The sequence below is a fragment of the Lampetra fluviatilis genome, chromosome 19 (assembly GCF_964198595.1).
Source record: "Lampetra fluviatilis chromosome 19, kcLamFluv1.1, whole genome shotgun sequence".
Taxonomy (NCBI): domain Eukaryota; kingdom Metazoa; phylum Chordata; class Hyperoartia; order Petromyzontiformes; family Petromyzontidae; genus Lampetra; species Lampetra fluviatilis.
In genome coordinates this window covers 164,189-186,033 of record NC_136293.1, presented here as the reverse complement: position 1 = coordinate 186,033, position 21,845 = coordinate 164,189, and the positions used below count along the sequence as shown (strand labels likewise).

General features: G+C 48.1%; 1 protein-coding gene across 1 annotated transcript in view; it reads right to left on the bottom strand.

Annotated features, from left to right (window-relative positions):
* Nucleotides 1-531: 531 nt before the first annotated feature.
* The window catches only part of NDUFA10 (NADH:ubiquinone oxidoreductase subunit A10), a 66,774-nt gene continuing 45,460 nt past the window's right edge, over nucleotides 532-21,845 (bottom strand). Inside the window, exons 3-10 of the mRNA XM_078864774.1 lie at nucleotides 15,952-16,167; nucleotides 14,210-14,296; nucleotides 6,034-6,155; nucleotides 5,196-5,275; nucleotides 4,902-4,956; nucleotides 4,028-4,113; nucleotides 2,735-2,843; nucleotides 532-1,663 (exon numbers count right to left, since the gene is read on the bottom strand). Of these exons, the coding sequence (XP_078720900.1) occupies nucleotides 1,595-1,663; nucleotides 2,735-2,843; nucleotides 4,028-4,113; nucleotides 4,902-4,956; nucleotides 5,196-5,275; nucleotides 6,034-6,155; nucleotides 14,210-14,296; nucleotides 15,952-16,167 (824 nt within the window). The 3' untranslated portion in view covers nucleotides 532-1,594. The remainder of the gene's footprint in view (nucleotides 1,664-2,734; nucleotides 2,844-4,027; nucleotides 4,114-4,901; nucleotides 4,957-5,195; nucleotides 5,276-6,033; nucleotides 6,156-14,209; nucleotides 14,297-15,951; nucleotides 16,168-21,845) is intronic.

The window sequence follows — 21,845 nt, the reverse complement described above, 5'->3', positions numbered from 1 at the left end:
CATCCAAAAATGGGAGGGGTGGGGCTGGGTGGAGAGGGTGGGGAGGGGCTGGGTGGGGAGGGTGGGGCTGGGTGGGGAGGGGCTGGTCACCCCGTGGTGCCCTTATAAAACTCAACGTTTAACCTACTCACGCCGGCTTGTGCCCACCCTCACAGTCGGCCATATTTGCGGAATACACCACGCCGCCGTTGACCGACCAACCCAACGTTCCTTCCAGCTCCCTCCGCAGGAATGTGTTTTTTTCGATAGTGTATTTAAATAGAGGTACTGCAGGTAAGTAGTTTTCAGTTTTAAGGGCATAGTTTAATAAGACAACACTTGCCATCATCCTTCAAACCCATTGGTATAATGTAAACTCAAGTTTTTATTTACATTATATGTTTATGCAAGAGCTTATGGGACCACGGAGTCCCGCCATAAGGATCATATGTAGAATTATGAATTGTAAAAATTCTGTATTGAAAGAGCTTGCCGTTATAAATTTAGAAACTCCAAAACAGGCTTTAAATGAAAACAACACACATTTACAACTGAGATTAACCTTTATTAAACGCAGATTGATCAGTATTCAGCAGCAGCCACTTCATGTGGATGAAGAGAGCATCCATAGATAGCAGAGTGCCCAATGACTACAACATCTGTGCTGCTTGACTATGGGTTCTGCAACTTACGAGTGGTGTTTCCTATCTTACACATCACGCGTGCATCGTATACCAACAACTCTGGTTACGCTCGTTTATCCAACAAAGCCACACCGAGTCTCAATACTCTTTTTCAGGAGAGTCTTGCCACGTTTTTTTCCATCGGGACAAAGTTGCTGTGTAATCCTAATGTAGTAATTTGCATTTAAATAGTGTTTTTTCTTTGGGATAAAACTGGAAATCCCAGAGGAAACCCATGCAGAACAGAGGGAGATCATACAAACCCCACACAGGAGCCCGATTCAGAAATCGAAACTAGGTCCTTCTTGCTTTGAGGCACTGCGCCACCCTGCAGACTATTGTAACATACTCGAGGCTACCAGTTGGCCAGCGCGGTTGGTAACCAGTATGCAAGGCATTGCTTGAAACAGGTTTGCATCTTCATTGTATGGTACTCTTGTTTCAGCAGTCCGACACAATTAAAAAATAATTTGTTTTTAACCAACTTCATTTAGGAGTCACAGGTTTTATTTAGCATTTTGGCGAAAACGTTCAATATAATTTACGTGCATATCTGAGAATGGGAGTAAAATCAAGGCAACTTTAATATTTAGAATATTGAGTCACTATGATAAGTCAAACATAATTCATATTAGAGGATATTAACATGTAGGTTTGTACCTAATTGCTGAATTTGGTTAAGAGAATCTGTTCTTTCAACTTATCAGTGAGTTGAAACAACAATGACTGCTGCATAAAACATTTGACAATTTACTTGCTTGGTTGTATTGACAAAAATGTGGTCTGATCACGTGGCCTAATCAATAAAATAAAAGTATAATTTGGAACAGCGTTTCTTTAAGGGGCAATTAAACTTCAAGGAAATGGGCATATCTTTAAAGGTTATACTTTAACTTTGAAGCAAGTGTTGATGAAATTGTGTAGTTTTGATTTTACTTCAACCAGATCAACTTGTCACCCACATCTGCATTGTATCCAGGTGAGTATTTCCGCCCAGGCAGCTGAAAAACAAAAGTGTCACCATTTACGTTAAAATTTGTATTCATCACTCGAATCAAGCTTGCAAGTTCACATCCTGGTTTAGAGATTGATTTAGCCCACAATCCCTCGGGGTTCAATAAACCGAGTACGAATTTGAGGGGAAGTCAATCGTGGTTGTCTGATGGACTCTCCCCAGGAATGTGAATTCCGTAAGCAGGGAATGATGCTAATTTGAGCAGGAGATTACTTGAAAATTGTTGTTACAGATTCTTCACACTGTGAGGGTATTTTCTCTAGGCTAGTGTGTTCGTTGAGACCAGCTCTTCAGGGGCTCATGATGAATGGTGAACCAAGTCTTTAGGCATAAACTAAGTCTTTCTGCACTGTCACGCATGATGCAACATGTAATAACCGGAAAATTATGTATTTGGTGAAAAAATAATAACACCAATTTTGAGTATAAACTCGTGTTAATATGGAGGCCACCTCATCCATGTCCCAGCATGGCTTGGTGTCACTATCCTTAAAGGTGCTTGGTCTCAAGATGCTTGCGATGGCTCAGGCAAGGAAGGTACATCAGTCTGGTTAGTGATGTTTAACCTTGTTATTCTTATGCTAATTTACTAATTTCTGTAATTCTAAGTTCCCTAAAATGTGAATATCCATTTTTGTTATTCGATTCTCTGGTCTATGCATATGAATGATCAAATATTTAAAAGTTCCTTCTAAAGTTAACAAAAGGAATAGTAATTTGAACTCAAAACTAATAGATTTGATCTGATAAAAACTAACACATTTAGAGTAATGTATGACACTTAGTGTAGGCGATAAATGAACAAGTTACAGAACAACACTTCCTAAACTATTTCATTGTCGCCGTAGCTAAGCCCCTTCTTCTCTAATTGTCACTTGTAAAGGCATTGAAATAAATGGTGCGATACCAATTCAGTCACAGATGGGTAACGAAAAACAATAATTTTGTCTTGAAGGAGCAATCAAGACCAATGTACACATACTGCAGTGAGAAATATAGAGCTATACACGAGTCAATGCGTTGGTGTGGTGAAGGTGAGTGGTGGTTGGTAGCTCACATTACGGTAGGAGTAATAGATTTCTTCAACTTCGTAAGGCCCGACGGTGGCTTCTGGGACGAACATTGATGTGACGGTCAGGTTGGCCACTTTCATCTTATCAGACATGCTGGGGGTAGAGGGTGAAGAGTGGAGGTATGTGTAGGAGGGAGAGAATCAATGCACATTTAGAAATAATTTGGCCAATACAGGTTAATGACCAATACCAGTTACATTTGTAGTGACTGTGAATGTCACTGTATGGTGCCGGGCTTACGAAGCCAAGGTGGATGTGTTGGCATTATGTGTAGCCTGCTTACTGGGCGTAGTACCAGCCCTAGCGGGGCTTGGGTGAGCGCTGGTCAGCACCACGTACAGTGTGCGGTGCGGGCTCCCGGTGAGGGAGCGAGAGGGAGTGTCAGCCAGCCAGGGTTACGTCGGGGCATGATACGCTGGTTGACCTGCCGACACGTGACCGGATGATATTGTGGAGGGGAGCCACCGGTGGACGGGGGCCGCTGGGCGGTCACGTGGTATAAAAGAGCTCTCGGGAGCGTTCGAGGCCTGCCAGGCCGATATAACGGTGGCCCCGTGAGGGGCTCGGGGTTCTTCGTGTTGCTGGAGAAGAAGATCCACGTCGGGTAAAAGAAGCCTCTAGCCATGCAGTCCGGGACCCAGCTTGTGGTCCGGGCCAGGATAGCGAACCGTGTCTAGTTCTGCCGTAGCGTGGCTAGATGGGCATTCAACACCCAAGTGTAGGTTGTGTTATGTTATGTTGAGTTGGTGAAATAAATAGTGTTGCTCCCAAGACAACGTCTGCGACTCAGTTGGACTCACTACACATTGTATATTTTAAATTAGCTATAGCACCAGGAGGAAAGATATTCAGAACATTGGGGAGAACATACAAACTCCACAAAGAAAGACACCAGTCGAAGATTGAACCCAGGCTCTTCTGGCTGTGAGCCACACGTGTTACCATTGTGCCACACAAACAAAAATCCCCCAAGTGCTGTTAGCGAGCACCTATGAAGGCCGGAACAGTACACGAGGGGGTGGGTGGCCAGCGCTACGCCCGACCGCCTTTGTCTCCCTAGTGGCTAATGTTAACACACCACACCAGGTAATCTTTTGAGGCTGAGTCGACCTAGGGGAGGCCCAGGACCGGTTCAGATAATCGTCACTGGTGTTTGCCATGAGCGGGAATCGAACCCGGGTCGCTAGGTTCGTAGTGCAGCGCGCTAACCGCTACACTACCGCTCCCCACCACACTGCCACCCTATCACAAGCAGCATTCAGCAAGAGACCACTTACAAGTCACGAATGTGGTACAAGGTCACGTTATCCTGCAGCTTCCATGGATCCTTTTCCCAATTCAAGCTGATGATGTCGTCGTACACCTGTAATGCACGTACACGCAGACACGTACACACGTGTATGCGCTACAAGAGCACTCTCTGTTGCCAATGCTTTATCTACTTTTCTGCAACTGTCCATGATTCCAGGTACTAGGTGGAGATGCTGCACGTGGCCAGTAATCTGTGGAAGTGAGAGTTGGTGCATCACACGCACATTTGTGCAACTTCTGGCTTTCCAGGATATGGCAGTACAGCAAGTGTATTAATTTCCATCTCTATTCCATCTGTATGGGGATTGAGTGTCACCACCCTCGCATGTATGGGTTTTGTTACGGGTACTTTGATTTACTCCCACACGTGTAAACAGTGCGCTTTAAACATTCTCCAGTATGTTTAGAAGCAATTTGCAAGCATGATGCTATATTTAAATAAAATGTATTATCGTATCACAATAATAATTATCGTTATCTAATTACAAAGATCTCCGAGTTCACCACTTATAATTATGCCTTTCTATACCAAAAAATGAAGAAACATGAACCCATAGATTTACAGTACGGTCCCACAAAACGTTCAAAGAAGCAGGAAGTCCTGGAGTTTGGTGCACCTGGTTTAGTCAGATTATAAACAGGAGGAACCACAACACAAAATAATTTCGAAAATCAGCGAGTAGTTAATCAGATGAAACCTAGTAAAGCATTCTCTCAGATGACCTTTTGACCTTGAGCCTATGTGGTAATTATTCAAGTTCAAAACTTCCATGGATTTTTTTTTGTAAACGAGTCCACAAACAAGAACTGGATGTTTTAAGTGTGAATTATAAAAGCTACCCGCTCAGTATCTTCTGCGATTTTCCAGTTGTACTCCAAGACCTCTGACACTTTTCTGCAAAGACAGACACACATGCTAGCTGACATCCTCGCTCCCAAACTCCGTGCAAAGGACACAATGTACTGGGAACAGACAAGTTTCACTCTATACCGTATATAAATGTAATGTCTTCAAGCGCAATTCTACTTGCAACATTACTATAGTCTGTCATATGTCCGACTGTCAGTGGTGTGAACATGCACACATTTCTCAAGGAAGCTTGTGCATGTGGTGCAATAAAATACTTATGTTACCTGGCTTCTGGCAGGAACTTCTGCTTGTAGCAGGCATCAATGTCGGTCAAGTAGGCAGGGGAGATGTTCTGCTCCATTGGCTGTAAGCAAATGCCAGGACCGCACATACATTATGCCTTTCCACAACAAAACCCCACCATATTGTGATGGAACATTAAACGTCCCAAATACTCGCTTTAAGGGATTTATTTAGGCGATGTAACAAGTGTATAATGTATAAACATAATTATGTTGGTGTTTCAACCAAAAGTGCCACGTCTCCCGAAAGAGCAAACATTTTTACGCGTGATTATGCACTGCTGTCAAAGCAGCATCAACAGAAACGTTGTATAAAATGTATTACAAGTCTAGCCATAGACCTGTATTTTACAGGTAGGAACAACAGTTCCACACTGCCCACCAGGGATTATTTGTCTGTCTGTCTGTCGTGCATAGCCACGCCCTCGATTTGTATTTCATAGAGCACTTCTGGCGGGCTCAGCACCACGTGACGCGCCGCCCCACGCAGCTTGCGCCACGTGACACGGATCGCACGAATGCGCTGTCCAACCAAGTTCCTACCTGCCCACTCCGAAGGAATGTGTTTAGTCACGGCTCAGTTCAGCCTTGGCTCTGGCTCAGATGAACCAGCTTAAAACCACGCTCAACTTGAGACGGCTCTGAGCTTGGGCTCAGCCACGTTCAGGATTTCCATGACCTGAGCCCGAGCCAAGCTACGGCTGAGCCACTCGTATATCTGTGAAAGCAGCTGAGCCGTGTCAGAGGCCAGGTCAGAGCCGACTCGTGACTAAGACCACGGGACGTATTGTCTGGGACAGACGTAACGGTGTGCTGTCACCTTCGCCTTCTGCTTGAGACGGGCCTGCACCTCCTCTACAGGCATGTCGATATACACCACCAGGTGTGGCGGCAGGAACTCGCATATGCTGATCGCCTTCAGCTCGTTGTAGTAATCCACACCTGTGAGTGACCGAACATCATATTAGCCCCTTTGCCTTTAATACATTTGAAACCACAGAGTGAAAAAAACACTCAAAATATGGATTTTTTACCATAAATCCATAAAGAAGGGACACCCCTTCATCCTATCGTCTCTACCATTAACTCACCCACCAACAAACTGGCCCGATTTCTGTCTGAGACCTTACAACCATTCACTGGTAAGACCACCCCAGCTGTACTCAACTCAGCTCACTTGGTATCGTTAATTAAGGACATCTCACTATCTCCAGGTGATTTGCTCGTCAGTTTCAATGTGGTATCTTTGTTTACTAAAGTTCCTTTGATTGACACCATTGCAATCATTGAAGATTTGGTCCAACAAGAACTGAATGCTGATGTACCGGCCCTGGTGAGACACTGCCTGACTAACACTTACTTCACCTGGAATGGAACATTCTACAAACAAGTTGAAGGTACCCCAATGGGTTCTCCCTGATCTCCAGTTGTAGCCAATTTTTTCATTGAAAATTTTGAGACAGATGCCATCCAGACATCCACTCTACGTCCGTCGTTGTGGAAGAGGTACGTAGGTGACACGTTCGTCATCTGGCCGCATGGCTGACCAGCTCTGAACCAATTCCTCAACCACATCAATTCCATACACCAAGCCATCAAATTCACCATGGAGGTGGAAAGGGATGGCAAGTTTCCATTCTTGGATGTTTTAATTGAAAAAAGACCAGATGGCTCAATGGGACACTGTCTACAGGAAAGCCACCCACACAGATGCCTACTCAAAACCTGACTCCCACCACCATCCATCCCAGAATAATTCCCTCATCAAAACTCTACAGCATAGAGCTCGATGTATTTCCGACCATCATCACCTAGCCAGTGAACTGGAACACGTACACCAAGCTCTCAAGATGAATGGATATTCAGACTACACAATCCGTAAAGCTATCACCCCAAACATCTGAGGACCCAATCAAAACCATCACCTTGCCATACATAGCAGGGGCCAATGAAAATATTTCCAAAATCATGAGCAAACACAAAATCCAGGTTCGATTTAAAACAGTACATAAAATTCGTGATCTGACTCCATCTGTGAAGGATGTGATCCCTGACATGCAATACTCCGGCGTCTATAAACTAAGCTGTGTCTGCGGCAGTAGTTACATTGGGGAAACAAAGCGACATGTCTCGGACCATGTTCGTTAACATAAGGTAGATCTGAAACACGGGAGGACCAATATCTCGGCCGTGGCTGATCATTGTATTAATGCGGTGGGCTCAGACGAAATTTATTTCTCTAAGAAGACGGTACTTTGCAAGCCCACTGGCTATCAAAAAAGATTAGTTCATGAAGCCATCCAAAAAATGTAGTGTCTTGTAAAATCACTCAGTCGGACACGTTGTCACAAGTCACCTGCTTACACTTTATTACCCTATTCTTGCACCAGTTGTAGGCACTCCTGTCTCTGTCTATATGGCCACTTTTGTTAACCAACTTCTCCCATATACTTTACACCTCGCTGACCTGCCTGCAGCAGTTCTTCCTCTCAGCAGCTCCGCACTCACAGCTCCGCAGACAGCAGCTCACACAGACTCTTGGGTTTTTTTCGGTAAGGTCACGTAGGTAAAAAATAAAATAAAAAATTACTAAAAGTAATAATAGAAATAAAATAAAATAATAAATCACGACGTTTTGGAGGTAACACAAGTCTCCGTCATCAGGTGGGACCGTCACAGCTAGATTTGCTGTATCAAGTGAGGCAGAGATTCCAAGATACAAGTTCTAAAATACAAGCTTAAGGGGGGGAGGAGGGACATTCTGTCTACAGGAAAGCCACCCACACAGATTCCTACTTGAAACCTGATTCCCACCACCACCCATCTCAAAATAATTATCTCATCAAAACGCTATACCACAGAGCTCATGGCATTTCCAACACCACCTGGCCAGTGAACTAAGACATGGACATCGGGCCCTCAGGATGAACGGATACTCTGACCGCACCATCCGCCAAGCTGTTTCTCCCACCATACAGAAACAGCCACTTGAAACTCCGATAAAAACTATCACGTTGCCATACATAGCAGGCGTGACCAAAAAGATCTCCAAAATTCTAAACAAACATAAGATCCAAGTCTGATTTAGTACAGGGAAGGATGTCATCCCTGACTTGCAATACCCTGTAGTCTATAAACTGAGTTGCAGCTGTGGTGATTGTTACATTGGGGAAACGAAACATCATGTCTCTGATCGTGTCCGCGAGCACAAGTCAGATCTGAAACACGGCAAAATGTAGTCTTCTGCCGTTGCCGATCATTGCTACAACGCTGTGGGCTCTCATATTGTTTTTTCCGAGACCAAGGTGCTCTGCAAACCCTCTGGCTACCATCAAAGGTTTGTCCATGAAGCCATCCAGATTTACAAACACAGACATAATTTCAACCGTGATGATGGGTACAAACTGAGTAATCATTGGAAAGATGTTATTAACCATGTAAAAAATATTTAACTACGCATTTTTGGACCATCTTATTTGACAGGCATTTACTTTACCGAGTGTTAACATCCCCAGCGTTTAACAGTACTCTCCTTTTTGTATTTGATTGTCAACCAACACTGGATAAAACAACATGGGCATTTTCGTTCTCTTCTAGCATGTGCACCAACAGGTCCAGCAGTTCCACATTCACTCTCTTTCAGCCCGACCCCCCTCCCAATACGTTCCTTTCATTGACCACCACATTCAGATAAGCCCCTCCCTCCCTCCTCCCCCCCTTAACTTGTATTTAAGAACTTGTATCTTGGAATCTCTGCCTCACTTGATACAGCAAATCTAGCTGTGACGGTCCCACCTGATGACGGAGACTTGTGTTGTCTCCGAAACGTCGTGATTTATTATTTTATTTCTATTATTACTTTTAGTAATTTTTTATTTTATTTTTTCCCTACGTGACTTTACCAAAAAAAACCTAAGAGTATGAATCCTTGCAGTCACGAAAGCTTCAAATCTAGAAGCTCACACAGAGCTTGCACACATCAGCGTTCACAGAGGCTTCCACCCAGCTTCACTCACGCAGAAGCTTCCACCCAGCTTCACTCACACAGAGCTTCCACCCAGCTTCACTCACACAGAGCTTCCACCCAGCTTCACTCACACAGAGCTTCCAACCAGCTTCACTCACACATAGCTTCCACCCAGCTTCACTCACACAGAGCTTCCACCCAGCTTCACTCACACAGAGCTTCCACCCAGCTTCACTCACACAGAGGCTTCCACCCAGCTTCACTCACTCAGAGCTTCCACCCAGCTTCACTCACACATAGCTTCCACCCAGCTTCACTCACACAGAGCTTCCACCCACCTTCACTCACTCAGAGGCTTCCACCCAGCTTCACTCACTCAGAGCTTCCACCCAGCTTCACTCACATAGAGCTTCCACCCAGCTTCACTCACACATAGCTTCCACCCAGCTTCACTCACTCAGAGGCTTCCACCCAGCTTCACTCACTCAGAGCTTCCACCCAGCTTCACTCACTCAGAGCTTCCACCCAGCTTCACTCACACATAGCTTCCATCCAGCTTCACTCACACAGAGCTTCCACCCAGCTTCACTCACTCAGAGCTTCCACCCAGCTTCACTCACACAGAGGCTTCCACCCAGCTTCACTGACTCAGAGCTTCCACCCAGCTTCACTCACTCAGAGCTTCCACCCAGCTTCACTCACTAAGAGCTTCCACCCAGCTTCACTGACACAGAGGCTTCCACCCAGCTTCACTCACTCAGAGCTTCCACCCAGCTTCACTCACACAGATGCTTCCACCCAGCTTCACTCACTCGGATGCTTCCACCCAGCTTCACTCACTGAGAGGCTTCCACCCAGCTTCACTCACTCAGAGCTTCCACCCAGCTTCACTCACTCGGATGCTTCCACCCAGCTTCACTCACTCAGATGCTTCCACCCAGCTTCACTTACACAGATGCTTCCACCCAGCTTCACTCACACAGAGGCTTGCACCCAGCTTCACTCACTCAGATGCTTCCACCCAGCTTCACTCACTCAGATGCTTCCACCCAGCTTCGCTCACTCAGAGCTTCCACCCAGCTTCACTCACTGAGAGGCTTCCACCCAGCTTCACTCACTCAGAGCTTCCACCCAGCTTCACTCACTGAGAGGCTTCCACCCAGCTTCGCTCACTCAGAGCTTCCACCCAGCTTCACTCACTGAGAGGCTTCCACCCAGCTTCACTCACTCAGAGCTTCTACCCAGCTTCACTCACTGAGAGGCTTCCACCCAGCTTCACTCACTCAGATGCTTCCACCCAGCTTCACTCACTCGGATGCTTCCACCCAGCTTCACTCACTCAGATGCTTCCACCCAGCTTCACTTACACAGATGCTTCCACCCAGCTTCACTCACACAGAGGCTTCCACCCAGCTTCACTCACTCAGATGCTTCCACCCAGCTTCACTCACTCAGATGCTTCCACCCAGCTTCGCTCACTCAGAGCTTCCACCCAGCTTCACTCACTGAGAGGCTTCCACCCAGCTTCACTCACTCAGAGCTTCCACCCAGCTTCACTCACTGAGAGGCTTCCACCCAGCTTCGCTCACTCAGAGCTTCCACCCAGCTTCACTCACTGAGAGGCTTCCACCCAGCTTCACTCACTCAGAGCTTCCACCCAGCTTCACTCACTGAGAGGCTTCCACCCAGCTTCACTCACTCAGATGCTTCCACCCAGCTTCACTCACTCAGATGCTTCCACCCAGCTTCACTCACTGAGAGGCTTCCACCCAGCTTCACTCACACAGAGCTTCCACCCAGCTTCACTCACACAGAGCTTCCAACCAGCTTCACTCACACATAGCTTCCACCCAGCTTCACTCACACAGAGCTTCCACCCAGCTTCACTCACACAGAGCTTCCACCCAGCTTCACTCACACAGAGGCTTCCACCCAGCTTCACTCACTCAGAGCTTCCACCCAGCTTCACTCACACATAGCTTCCACCCAGCTTCACTCACACAGAGCTTCCACCCACCTTCACTCACTCAGAGGCTTCCACCCAGCTTCACTCACTCAGAGCTTCCACCCAGCTTCACTCACTCAGAGCTTCCACCCAGCTTCACTCACACATAGCTTCCATCCAGCTTCACTCACACAGAGCTTCCACCCAGCTTCACTCACACAGAGCTTCCACCCAGCTTCACTCACTCAGAGCTTCCACCCAGCTTCACTCACACAGAGGCTTCCACCCAGCTTCACTGACTCAGAGCTTCCACCCAGCTTCACTCACTCGGATGCTTCCACCCAGCTTCACTCACTCAGATGCTTCCACCCAGCTTCACTTACACAGATGCTTCCACCCAGCTTCACTCACACAGAGGCTTGCACCCAGCTTCACTCACTCAGATGCTTCCACCCAGCTTCACTCACTCAGATGCTTCCACCCAGCTTCGCTCACTCAGAGCTTCCACCCAGCTTCACTCACTGAGAGGCTTCCACCCAGCTTCACTCACTCAGAGCTTCCACCCAGCTTCACTCACTGAGAGGCTTCCACCCAGCTTCGCTCACTCAGAGCTTCCACCCAGCTTCACTCACTGAGAGGCTTCCACCCAGCTTCACTCACTCAGAGCTTCTACCCAGCTTCACTCACTGAGAGGCTTCCACCCAGCTTCGCTCACTCAGAGCTTCCACCCAGCTTCACTCACTGAGAGGCTTCCACCCAGCTTCACTCACTCAGAGCTTCTACCCAGCTTCACTCACTCAGATGCTTCCACCCAGCTTCACTCACTCGGATGCTTCCACCCAGCTTCACTCACTCAGATGCTTCCACCCAGCTTCACTCACACAGAGGCTTCCACCCAGCTTCACTCACTCAGATGCTTCCACCCAGCTTCACTCACTCAGATGCTTCCACCCAGCTTCGCTCACTCAGAGCTTCCACTCAGCTTCACTCACTGAGAGGCTTCCACCCAGCTTCACTCACTCAGAGCTTCCACCCAGCTTCACTCACTGAGAGGCTTCCACCCAGCTTCGCTCACTCAGAGCTTCCACCCAGCTTCACTCACTGAGAGGCTTCCACCCAGCTTCGCTCACTCAGAGCTTCCACCCAGCTTCACTCACTGAGAGGCTTCCACCCAGCTTCACTCACTCAGATGCTTCCACCCAGCTTCACTCACTCAGATGCTTCCACCCAGCTTCACTCACTGAGAGGCTTCCACCCAGCTTCACTCACACAGAGCTTCCACCCAGCTTCACTCACACAGAGCTTCCACCCAGCTTCACTCACTGAGAGGCTTCCACCCAGCTTCACTCACACAGAGCTTCCACCCAGCTTCACTCACTGAGAGGCTTCCACCCAGCTTCACTCACACACAGCTTCCACCCAGCTTCACTCACACAGAGCTTCCACCCAGCTTCACTCACTCAGAGCTTCCACCCAGCTTCACTCACACAGAGCTTCCACCCAGCTTCACTCACTCAGAGCTTCCACCCAGCTTCAATCACACAGAGCTTCCACCCAGCTTCACTCACTGAGAGGCTTCCACCCAGCTTCACTCACACAGAGCTTCCACCCAGCTTCACTCACTGAGAGGCTTCCACCCAGCTTCACTCACACACAGCTTCCACCCAGCTTCACTCACTCAGAGCTTCCACCCAGCTTCACTCACTCAGAGCTTCCACCCAGCTTCAGTCTCACAGAGCTTCCACCCAGCTTCACTCACTCAGAGCTTCCACCCAGCTTCACTCACACAGAGCTTCCACCCAGCTTCACTCACACAGAGCTTCCACCCAGTTTCACTCACTCAGAGCTTCCACCCAGCTTCACTCACACAGAGCTTCCACCCAGCTTCACTCACTCAGATGCTTCCACCCAGCTTCACTCACACAGAGCTTCCACCCAGCTTCACTCACTCAGAGCTTGGCGTCTGTCAGGCCATCAATCACCCCTCATCGCACGTCTCCCAGGCGACACCTCCAGTGCCAGCGTACAACCCCAGGCCGACCCCGTCTGCAACCGAATCTCCCGTTAATGAGGTGGTTTGCTCGTGAAACCTTACGTTCCACACGCGCACCTGCCTGCCTTCGGTTTCCCTTGGCTGGCAGTGCGCACCGTGTATTTTACCACACTACATATATATAGACACAGACACAAACTGAGCAATCATTGGAAGGACGTTATTAACCAGTTTAAGTCATAACTGGCTGTGATGTTTCCATCCTACCTCCCGATGTTAATAGTTATTTTCGACTCTCTGGTTTAACAACAGGTTAAATGTCTACACCCATTTCAAACCTTTAAAACATCCTGCCTCAGCAGCTTTCCCGCTATTTTTTCTCCTGCTGACGATTGCTTGTGTTGCGATTGAAACGTCATAGTTTTTTGTTATTTTATTTGAACCTATGTACGTCACTTCAACAAAAGACCCAAGAATATACATTTTCAAATTTTATTGTACCCAGGGTAAGGTCAATGCAGGGTGGTCAGAATATATACTCTTTGGTTCTTTCAGTAAAGTCACACAGGTATAAAATAAAATTAAATCACGACGTTTCAGGTGCAACACAAGCGTCCGTCTTCAGGTGGGACAACCACAGCAGAAGTGGGCAAAAGGGCTATAGCCTCTTGTCACGGCAATCAATGGATTTGTGGATGAACTACATGAACCAAGTCTTTCTGCTTGACAGCTCATCGGATTCCTCCAGTATAAATAAATATTCTGCAATCTGATTTGTGTCATGTATGCATACCTGTCAACCCATACGTTTTTCAGGTCCATACAGCCGTTTCAATCCGGGCAAAAAAAGTGTTTATTTGTTTGTGATTCTCCCTTGTGATGGGACTGTCGGATGAATGTTGAGATTGATAATGGCACGGGGTTACCAATCAGGTCTGAATTTGTCTGTAATAAGGTAGGCACTGATAAGGGGTTGACAGGTATGTGTATGTGTGTGAGATTATGACATTTGCATGAGTGATCTTTATTCATGATACGTCTGATTCTGATACAATGAAGCAGGAGGCAACAGACGGTCTAATGGCACCTACACTGTTTGCGGACGTAGCCTTGCTTGTGCATAGCCTCCAGGAAGACAAAGTCACTGAAGAGGGACCGCTCCAGCACCACTCCCTGGCCTGTAGGGAAATCACGAGCAGAAAAACATCAACCTCCAGTTACCAATGCAGTCAAACAAGAAACGTAATAAATGCCTTGCAAACATGCAACTTTGGAAATGTACACACAATGTATAGCACTTAAAATAGGTATCCCTCGATTTACGAATGCTCGGACTACGAAATTACACGATAACACAATTGACAAATTATTAACACTTTTCAATTTCCGAAATCAAATGTTTGCATCAAACAAGCCACCCGGGAGGCTGTGTCATCATCCATCCACGACAGCGTCACGGTGTCCCTGCAGTGCAATAGTAGCACCTCTACATTGCCTTTCCAGTCATCCCAACATGCAGCAGATCTTTTGGTGACTTCCCCGAATTGGTGAATAATTTTTGTTTTCAATAAATAATTTTTGTTTTCAATAAATAATTATTTAATCGTTTCAAATATTTGTTCTTTAAATTAATGGGTAAAGCCATTGCGATTCACAAAATTTAGTTTCACTCGCGATTTTTGAAGAATGTAATATTGTTATGCTTGTTTACCCAAGAAAGTCTTCAGACTCAGTGAGACCGAGTCTTCATTAAGAACATAAATATACATCGTACATCACCTCAGCCACACGCCGGCTGAGGTGCATGGAGCAGTGATATCTCGACAGCAATTATGCATGGGGGTTGTCTTACCGGTAGCTGATTGTCTGGTGTCGTGGGATGACAATATCCCGAGCAGCCAAAGCTGTGTTCGTGGGTCCATATTTTAGATCTCGCTAGGACGTGCACAAATATTCTGGGATTTGCACAACACAGTTCACAGCCTCTGCCAATTGCTGCCTGACAAATTGTATGTTCATTTCCTGTAGTCCGGTCCTAGGAGCTCAACGAGGTTGCATCTGGAGTCTTTGAGGCTCCACATGCGAGCGGCCGCAGGAAGGTCGAGATCGGTTGAAGTGCTATATACACTGAAGGTCGGTGAACCCACGAGCGGTTGCTGAAGTGCTCCAGGTAAAGGGATCAAGGCCTTGAGCTCCGCATCTAGAAGCTTTCCATCACTTATGAGGCAATAGCTTCTGACAGCCACTTCAGGAATTTCAATATGCAACAGCTCCATGCATTGTTCTCGAATTAAAAGGAAGGAAAACGAATTTCCTGCTCCCATTTCTATTTGATGTCTAAAAGTGTATACTGCTATGTAGGGGAAACTCGAACACTTAGGTTGTGCTGCAACTCATTATAATGGGTCAAGAAACAAAGGAAGCTGCCGCGGTGCAATGGTGAGCACACTTCACTTGCAATCCAGGTCACCGGTTCAATTCCATCTCCCAGCGTGGGAATTGAAACAATGGAGCAAGTTTCTTAAATTCCCTCTCCTCTGTCCACCCAGCAGTATTCATGTGTGTACCAGTTAGTGGATCGGAAGGTCAAATGCGGTGGGGTAGCATGGGTTCTCTATCTCTTCCTATTAAAATGCCACTGCAATTCCCTGTTCCTGACATTCAGAACTGGTAATCAATTCTGAAAATGGTTACCTGTTTACTAGTAACCATTTGACACTCATTAATATGACAATATTTAACAAAGCTGAAACATTCCTGAGCAATTACAATGTGAATATAGCATTCATCCTCATCACCGTGTAGAGTGAACTGTGCACCCCACGTTGCTTACCGGTGCTGAGCAGGTGAACCAGTGCATCCGAGTACTGCAGCATACGTATGGTGTACATCCACAGCTGCAGGCGAAAGGCATTTCCATCCGGGTTGTTCGGGTTGGCTAAGAACTTCTCCAAGCTGCAAATGCCGCTGTAGCACGGATCAAGGATGGACCTGTCACCCGTGATGTGGTCCCAGTAGTGCACATCCGCAGCTGGCAAATGCAGCATGTCTAACACAAGTGGCAAAGAAAAAAGATTACACGTGCTACTCACATTGATTGACTTTCGGTGTAGAGGGCGCTCCATTAAATATGTAGTGGATCCAACTGAGTCGCAGACGTACTTCTTGGAGGCAACACATTTATTAACACCAACACATAACACAAAGGGGCTACTGCCCCTTTACCAGATAACCTATGGTGGTGGACCACCAGGCTAACTACGCTAGTTACTGGGAGTAGCTACAAAGGACAGGACCCTAGCTGGGGTCCTCATCCACGTGTTGGTGACTTCTTCTTGGACGTAGAACGTAGATCTTCAGATGACGACAACAACGCTGAACCCCATTTCCTGTGCGGACCCGGTTTATATCCTCCTGGGACGTGGCTGGCCCCGCCCTTGGCCATGACCACCTTCGAGAAACCTCTTGTCGTTTCTCGACCCTTCCCGTAGGATCTCACCCTGGCACGTGACAACCCCCTAGCCCCCACCTGGGGCTCTTGTGTAGATCTTACTAGTCACGTGCCTTCCAGGGTCTACCAGAGTGCCATGGCCTAGGGCAGGGGTCGGCAACCTGCGGCTCCGGAGCCGCATGCGGCTCTTTTGAACCTTGACCGCGGCTCCGGGGCGGATGCTAGCGAGGGGAGGAGGCGCACTGTGACACCTGCTCTGGCGTTGCCGCTGCTGACAGGTCGCCGCTCCGCTCCACACTGCCCGCCCGGTGACAGGCAATAACGTTGCCGTTGCTTTGTCACATGTTTGGAAGAAGTAAAAACCTTCCTGGGCAGCAAAGAGCTCACCTTTGCTGAGCTGGAACAGCCAGAGTGGCTGGAAAAATTACATTTTATGGTAGACATGACAGCACATCTAAACACGCTAAATACAACCCTTCAGGGGAAAGGAGGCACAGCCCTGCACATGCTGGAGGAGGTTTTGGCATTCGAGCGCAAGTTGACAGTGTTTGTCAAAGATTTACAGAGAGGTACACTGTCTCACTTTCCCTCTTTGAGAGAGTTCAAACAAAGTCATGATACGATAAATTTGGAATATTTCAAGTCTGCAATCACCACAATGCAAAGTTCGTTTGGGAAACGATTCTGTGAGTTCAGAGAGGAAAAACGACATTATCCTTCCCTGTCACTCCCCTGGCGATCGATCCATCCCTATTGAATATGACTGCATTTGCAGGTGTAAGTCAACCTGATCTTGAGATGGAACTGGCCGATATAGCCGACAAAGATATATGGGTGTCCAAGTTCAAATGCTTGACCGCTACTCTTGAGGATGTTGCCCGTCAGAAGGCCATTCTGGCTCAGAATCATAAATGGAGTGATATTGAAAACCTTCCCAAACAGGACAAACTTGTATTCGAAACATGGAATGCCATCCCCAACACTTATATAAACATGAAAAAGTATGCATTTGGAGTCCTGTCGATCTTCGGCTCCACATATGTATGTGAGCAGGTCTTCTCCAACATGAACTATATTAAAAACAAACATCGATCACGCCTCACAGATGACAGCTTGCAAGCCTGTGTGAAAATGAAGGTGACGTCTTACAGCCCTGATGTGCAGACACTGTGCACTGAGGTTCAGGAGCAAAAATCCCATTAACCAGGTAATTTAGCTATTAATTTGCAAAAATATATTTTACATTGTTAAGTGAAAAAGTCCTTTTTTTATTCAGATTGACAGCTGACTGCACGATCCTGTATATAGCAATAAGGTAAGAAACAATATATGCAGTGTTATATTTGTTTTAAATGTTGCAATGGTTTTGCGGCTCCCAGTTTATTTTTTCCTTCGGAAACGGGTCCAAGTGGCTCTTTATGTCTTAAAGGTTGCAGACCCCTGGCCTAGGGTAACCTCATCCCATGGCGGACACTCTCACACTCCCCCTGTAGGAGTCGGCACTGCACGCCATGTGTAGTGCCACTGCGCTATCCCAGCACTCACCGAGCCCCCTCTAGGGCTGGTACTACACCCACCTACAGGGTGTCTGCGATGACAATGCATTGAACGCCATGCCTCGCTAGAGCCGGCACCACACAGTGACATCTGTGATGTTACTACATCACCCCCCCCCCTCCGTAGCACTCAGCCATCCCGGCTGTCAACTCCCCCTTTTAACGAACTAAGTGAGTAAGGTGATAAAAGTGAGTAAAAAGTGATTACCGCTATGTGTGCCTCAACAAGTAACAATAACCAATTAAATACCCAAACCCACCTATACAATATTTACACTACCTACAAATGTACATTAACAAAGGGGAGAAGGGTGTGAGTACAGAACAACACGAGTGAAAAAAACACAGTGCAGTGCACTGCGAACGCTCGGAATCCCCTTTATCGCTAACATCTCCCACCCTCACAGAGTAACAACACCCGCAAGCACAATAAGGGTTAGGTTCAGCCAATAACCGATACGGCTTACCGAGTGCGACAACCAACTGAGGAAGTGGGAGTGTGTGTGTGTGGGGATCACGAAACCCGAAGAGTTTTAGAACGAGTTCTTGTGGCCGGGCCTCCAGGGGAGGTGGACTCGCTATCCCTGGAGGTCACGGGGGAAATATGCCATTGTCCCTTCGAGTCCGGCTCCTCACGAAGAGCAGTAGGCCGGGTTGACGGGTTCTCCTCTCCCGAATCCAGTGGAGATGGCGCAGGCGGCGGTGCTGGGGACGTCAGGCGAGCGGCACCTGGGGAAGGGGTTCACACAACTCCCCTGAGGACCACCCTCAGCGGGCACACACTCCGGCTCGCCGGACACATCTGACACTCGGCCCCTGTGGTGTGGAGATGAAATGAACTCGCGTGGCGCAATGAAAGATTTGAGGCGCGAGGGATGCACAAACGAACTCCGCTGCCCGAAGTAGATCTGGACACACTGTGGTCAAACAACCCAAATCACATCAACCAGCCCTCTCCAAGGTTTGAACAATTTGGGCGACGTACCCACCGGTACCTGTGGACAGTGCAACCAGGCTCTGTCCCCAGGCGCTCACTCATGCATAGAAACACGGGAACCCATCAGTCGCTCATTGGCCAATTGACGCAAACCGGAATTAACCCTAGAGGCTTCCCGCGCTTCGGAAAGCTTCTGAAGGGTGACATTTTGGATTTAGCTTTGTTGGGCGCGGCCTGTAACTGAATATCAATCGGGGGGTCGTGTTCTCTCCCGTACATTAAAAAAAACGGTGAGTAGCCGGTGGATGCGTGAGGGGCCATCCTATATGCAGATAGGACTCCGGGAATGTGTAATTCCTAGTCGAGTTGGGACTCGCTGACCTGGTGGCTCAACATGGACGTCAGAGTCCTGTGTAGGCGCTCAACCATGCCATCCGTCTGCAGGTGGTACGGTGATGTGCGTACTTTCTTTGTTCCCAACAAATCGCACACCTCCCGCAACATCTTACAAGAAAACATTTTGCCCTGATCAATCAGAAGACGTTCGGGAGCGCCCTTGTCCATTACATCCATTGAGGAATGCTTCAGTCATCGTCGCCGCTGACTGGTTAGGGAGCGGCCACGCCACAGGCCATCGTAAAAAAAACTCGACTCTCACCAGCAAGTACTTATTCCCACGAGGGGTAGTGGGGAATAGACCAAGGATGTCTAGCGCAACTAATTCGTTTACGCGGGAAACCTGAATCGTTTGTAATGGTGGACAACAGGGTTTCACCGGCGGCTTCCACCGCGCGCACTGCACACACCCTTTCAACAAATTCGCAACATTCTCAGCCATGCCAGGCCAGAACAAGTCCAACTTAAGTGTGGCCAACGTCTTATGCACACCTAGGTGCAACAAGCGCTAGTGTACCGCCAAAATGACCTTGCCCCACAGGGCAGTGGGCACAACGATGTTGTATTGGCGCAACCCTCCGTTCCAATGCATGAGCAATCCGCCTTTAAGAATGACAGAGGTAATACCACGTCGATCCTCGCCCCCTTCAGGCTCTGTGACACGGCGTCGCAATTTAAGCAGGGAAGTGTCCTCCACCTGGAGGCGCCCCCATTCTGCATGGTCCAGCGTCACGCGCCGCCGGACCCTCGGCCCACTCAGATATTACCACGACAGCCGACGTCGCGAGGGGAGGGGACGAGGGCTCAGCGACCAGCTTACAGCGCTCGGAGCCCGAAAAGCAGGCGCCCCCGCCGCTCATTGGTAATCGCGACAGGGCGTCAGCATTCGTGTGACGGGAGCCCTTGCGATAAGTAACCTTAAAGGAGTAATCCTGGAGGACCTCCAACCAGGCTGGTCAACACGTAGCGCGTACCGTAGCGCTGCGTGGTCAGAGCGCACTTCAAAGTGCCTACCATATATAGAACGCGAATCCTATGAAACTGTGTACCTCACCCACCGACATGGGGGTCGGCCAAGTTCGAACACACGCGGTTTTGTCCGGGTCAGTCGCAATGCCCGATTCACTTACTATGTGGCCAAGATATCGAACCGATTTCTGAAGGAAGTGACATTTCTGTGGTTTAAATTTCAGGTTGGCCGCACGTATTTTGAGAAAGACAGCGCGTAGCTGTTCCAGGTGTTCGTCAAGCGTATGGCTGAAAACGATGACATCGTCGGGGTATATCAAGCAAGTCCCACTGGAGACCAGCCAGGACCAGTCCCATTAATCGCTGGAACGCGGCCAGCGCAAAATGAAGACCCATCAGAAGCCGATTGAATTCGAACAAGCCTTGTGGTGTACGAAAGGCTGTCTTGGGTTTAGAGGCTTCGTCTAGTAGCAACTGCCAGAACCGGATAGGAGATCAAGGGTGGAAAAGAACCGCGCTCCGGCTAGAGCATCCAGTGAGTCATCCATTTGAGGTAAGGGGACGCATCAGCGACAGAGACCTTACTAAGCTTACGGAAGTCAACACAAAAGCGGAAGCTATCATCGTGCTTTTAAACGAGTACAATTGGTGCTCCCCTGGGCTGGTGGACGGTGAAATAATGTCCGCGGCTAACATTTCGTCAACCGCCAGCCGAACGTATTCTTTTTACACAGGGCTCAGCCGGAAGGGATTCTTTTGGATGGGAGCGGTGTTGCCCGTATCAATGTGATGACTCAAAAGCGTAGTGCGTCCAATATCAAATTTCCCTTTACTAAAAACATCTGAAAATTTGCGCAAAAGCGCTCGCAGCTTCCCCCTCTAGACCTCGGACAAATCCGCATTCTCGGAACCCAACTGCTCCATCCACCCCTCATCAGATTTCTGGTGCGGCCGCGTATTCGACGCGGCACCCACATTGCCCACAAAGCTTCCCTCAGGAAGCGCTGGCGACGCATGAGCTAGCACGGTACCTTCTTGGATGACCGGCGTGTCTAACCCTGCGTTAAGGACCTGAATGAAGGGCTGCTGGTCGTTGGATACCAACGTCTGCACCCCCACCAACGTCAAGCCACGACTGACTTTATTAACAGGACCCAAGATAATTCCTCCCGCCGTCGCCCCCCGATCTAGCGGCTTCCGCAATCGTAGGAGAACCAACATTTGTGCGCCGGGGGGAATCCTCAACGTCCTACACGCAAGTGTTTGCACGGTAGCATTAGCTGTGTATAAGCGCGTGGAAGAAGGCAAAAATGCCATTCGACGGCTGGATGGTAATTCCAAGCACCCCTGGTCAATTAAAATTTTCAGGGGCATTCTTCCCAAAAAATCAGTCCCGAGCAAGCAAGGAATTGAAAGGG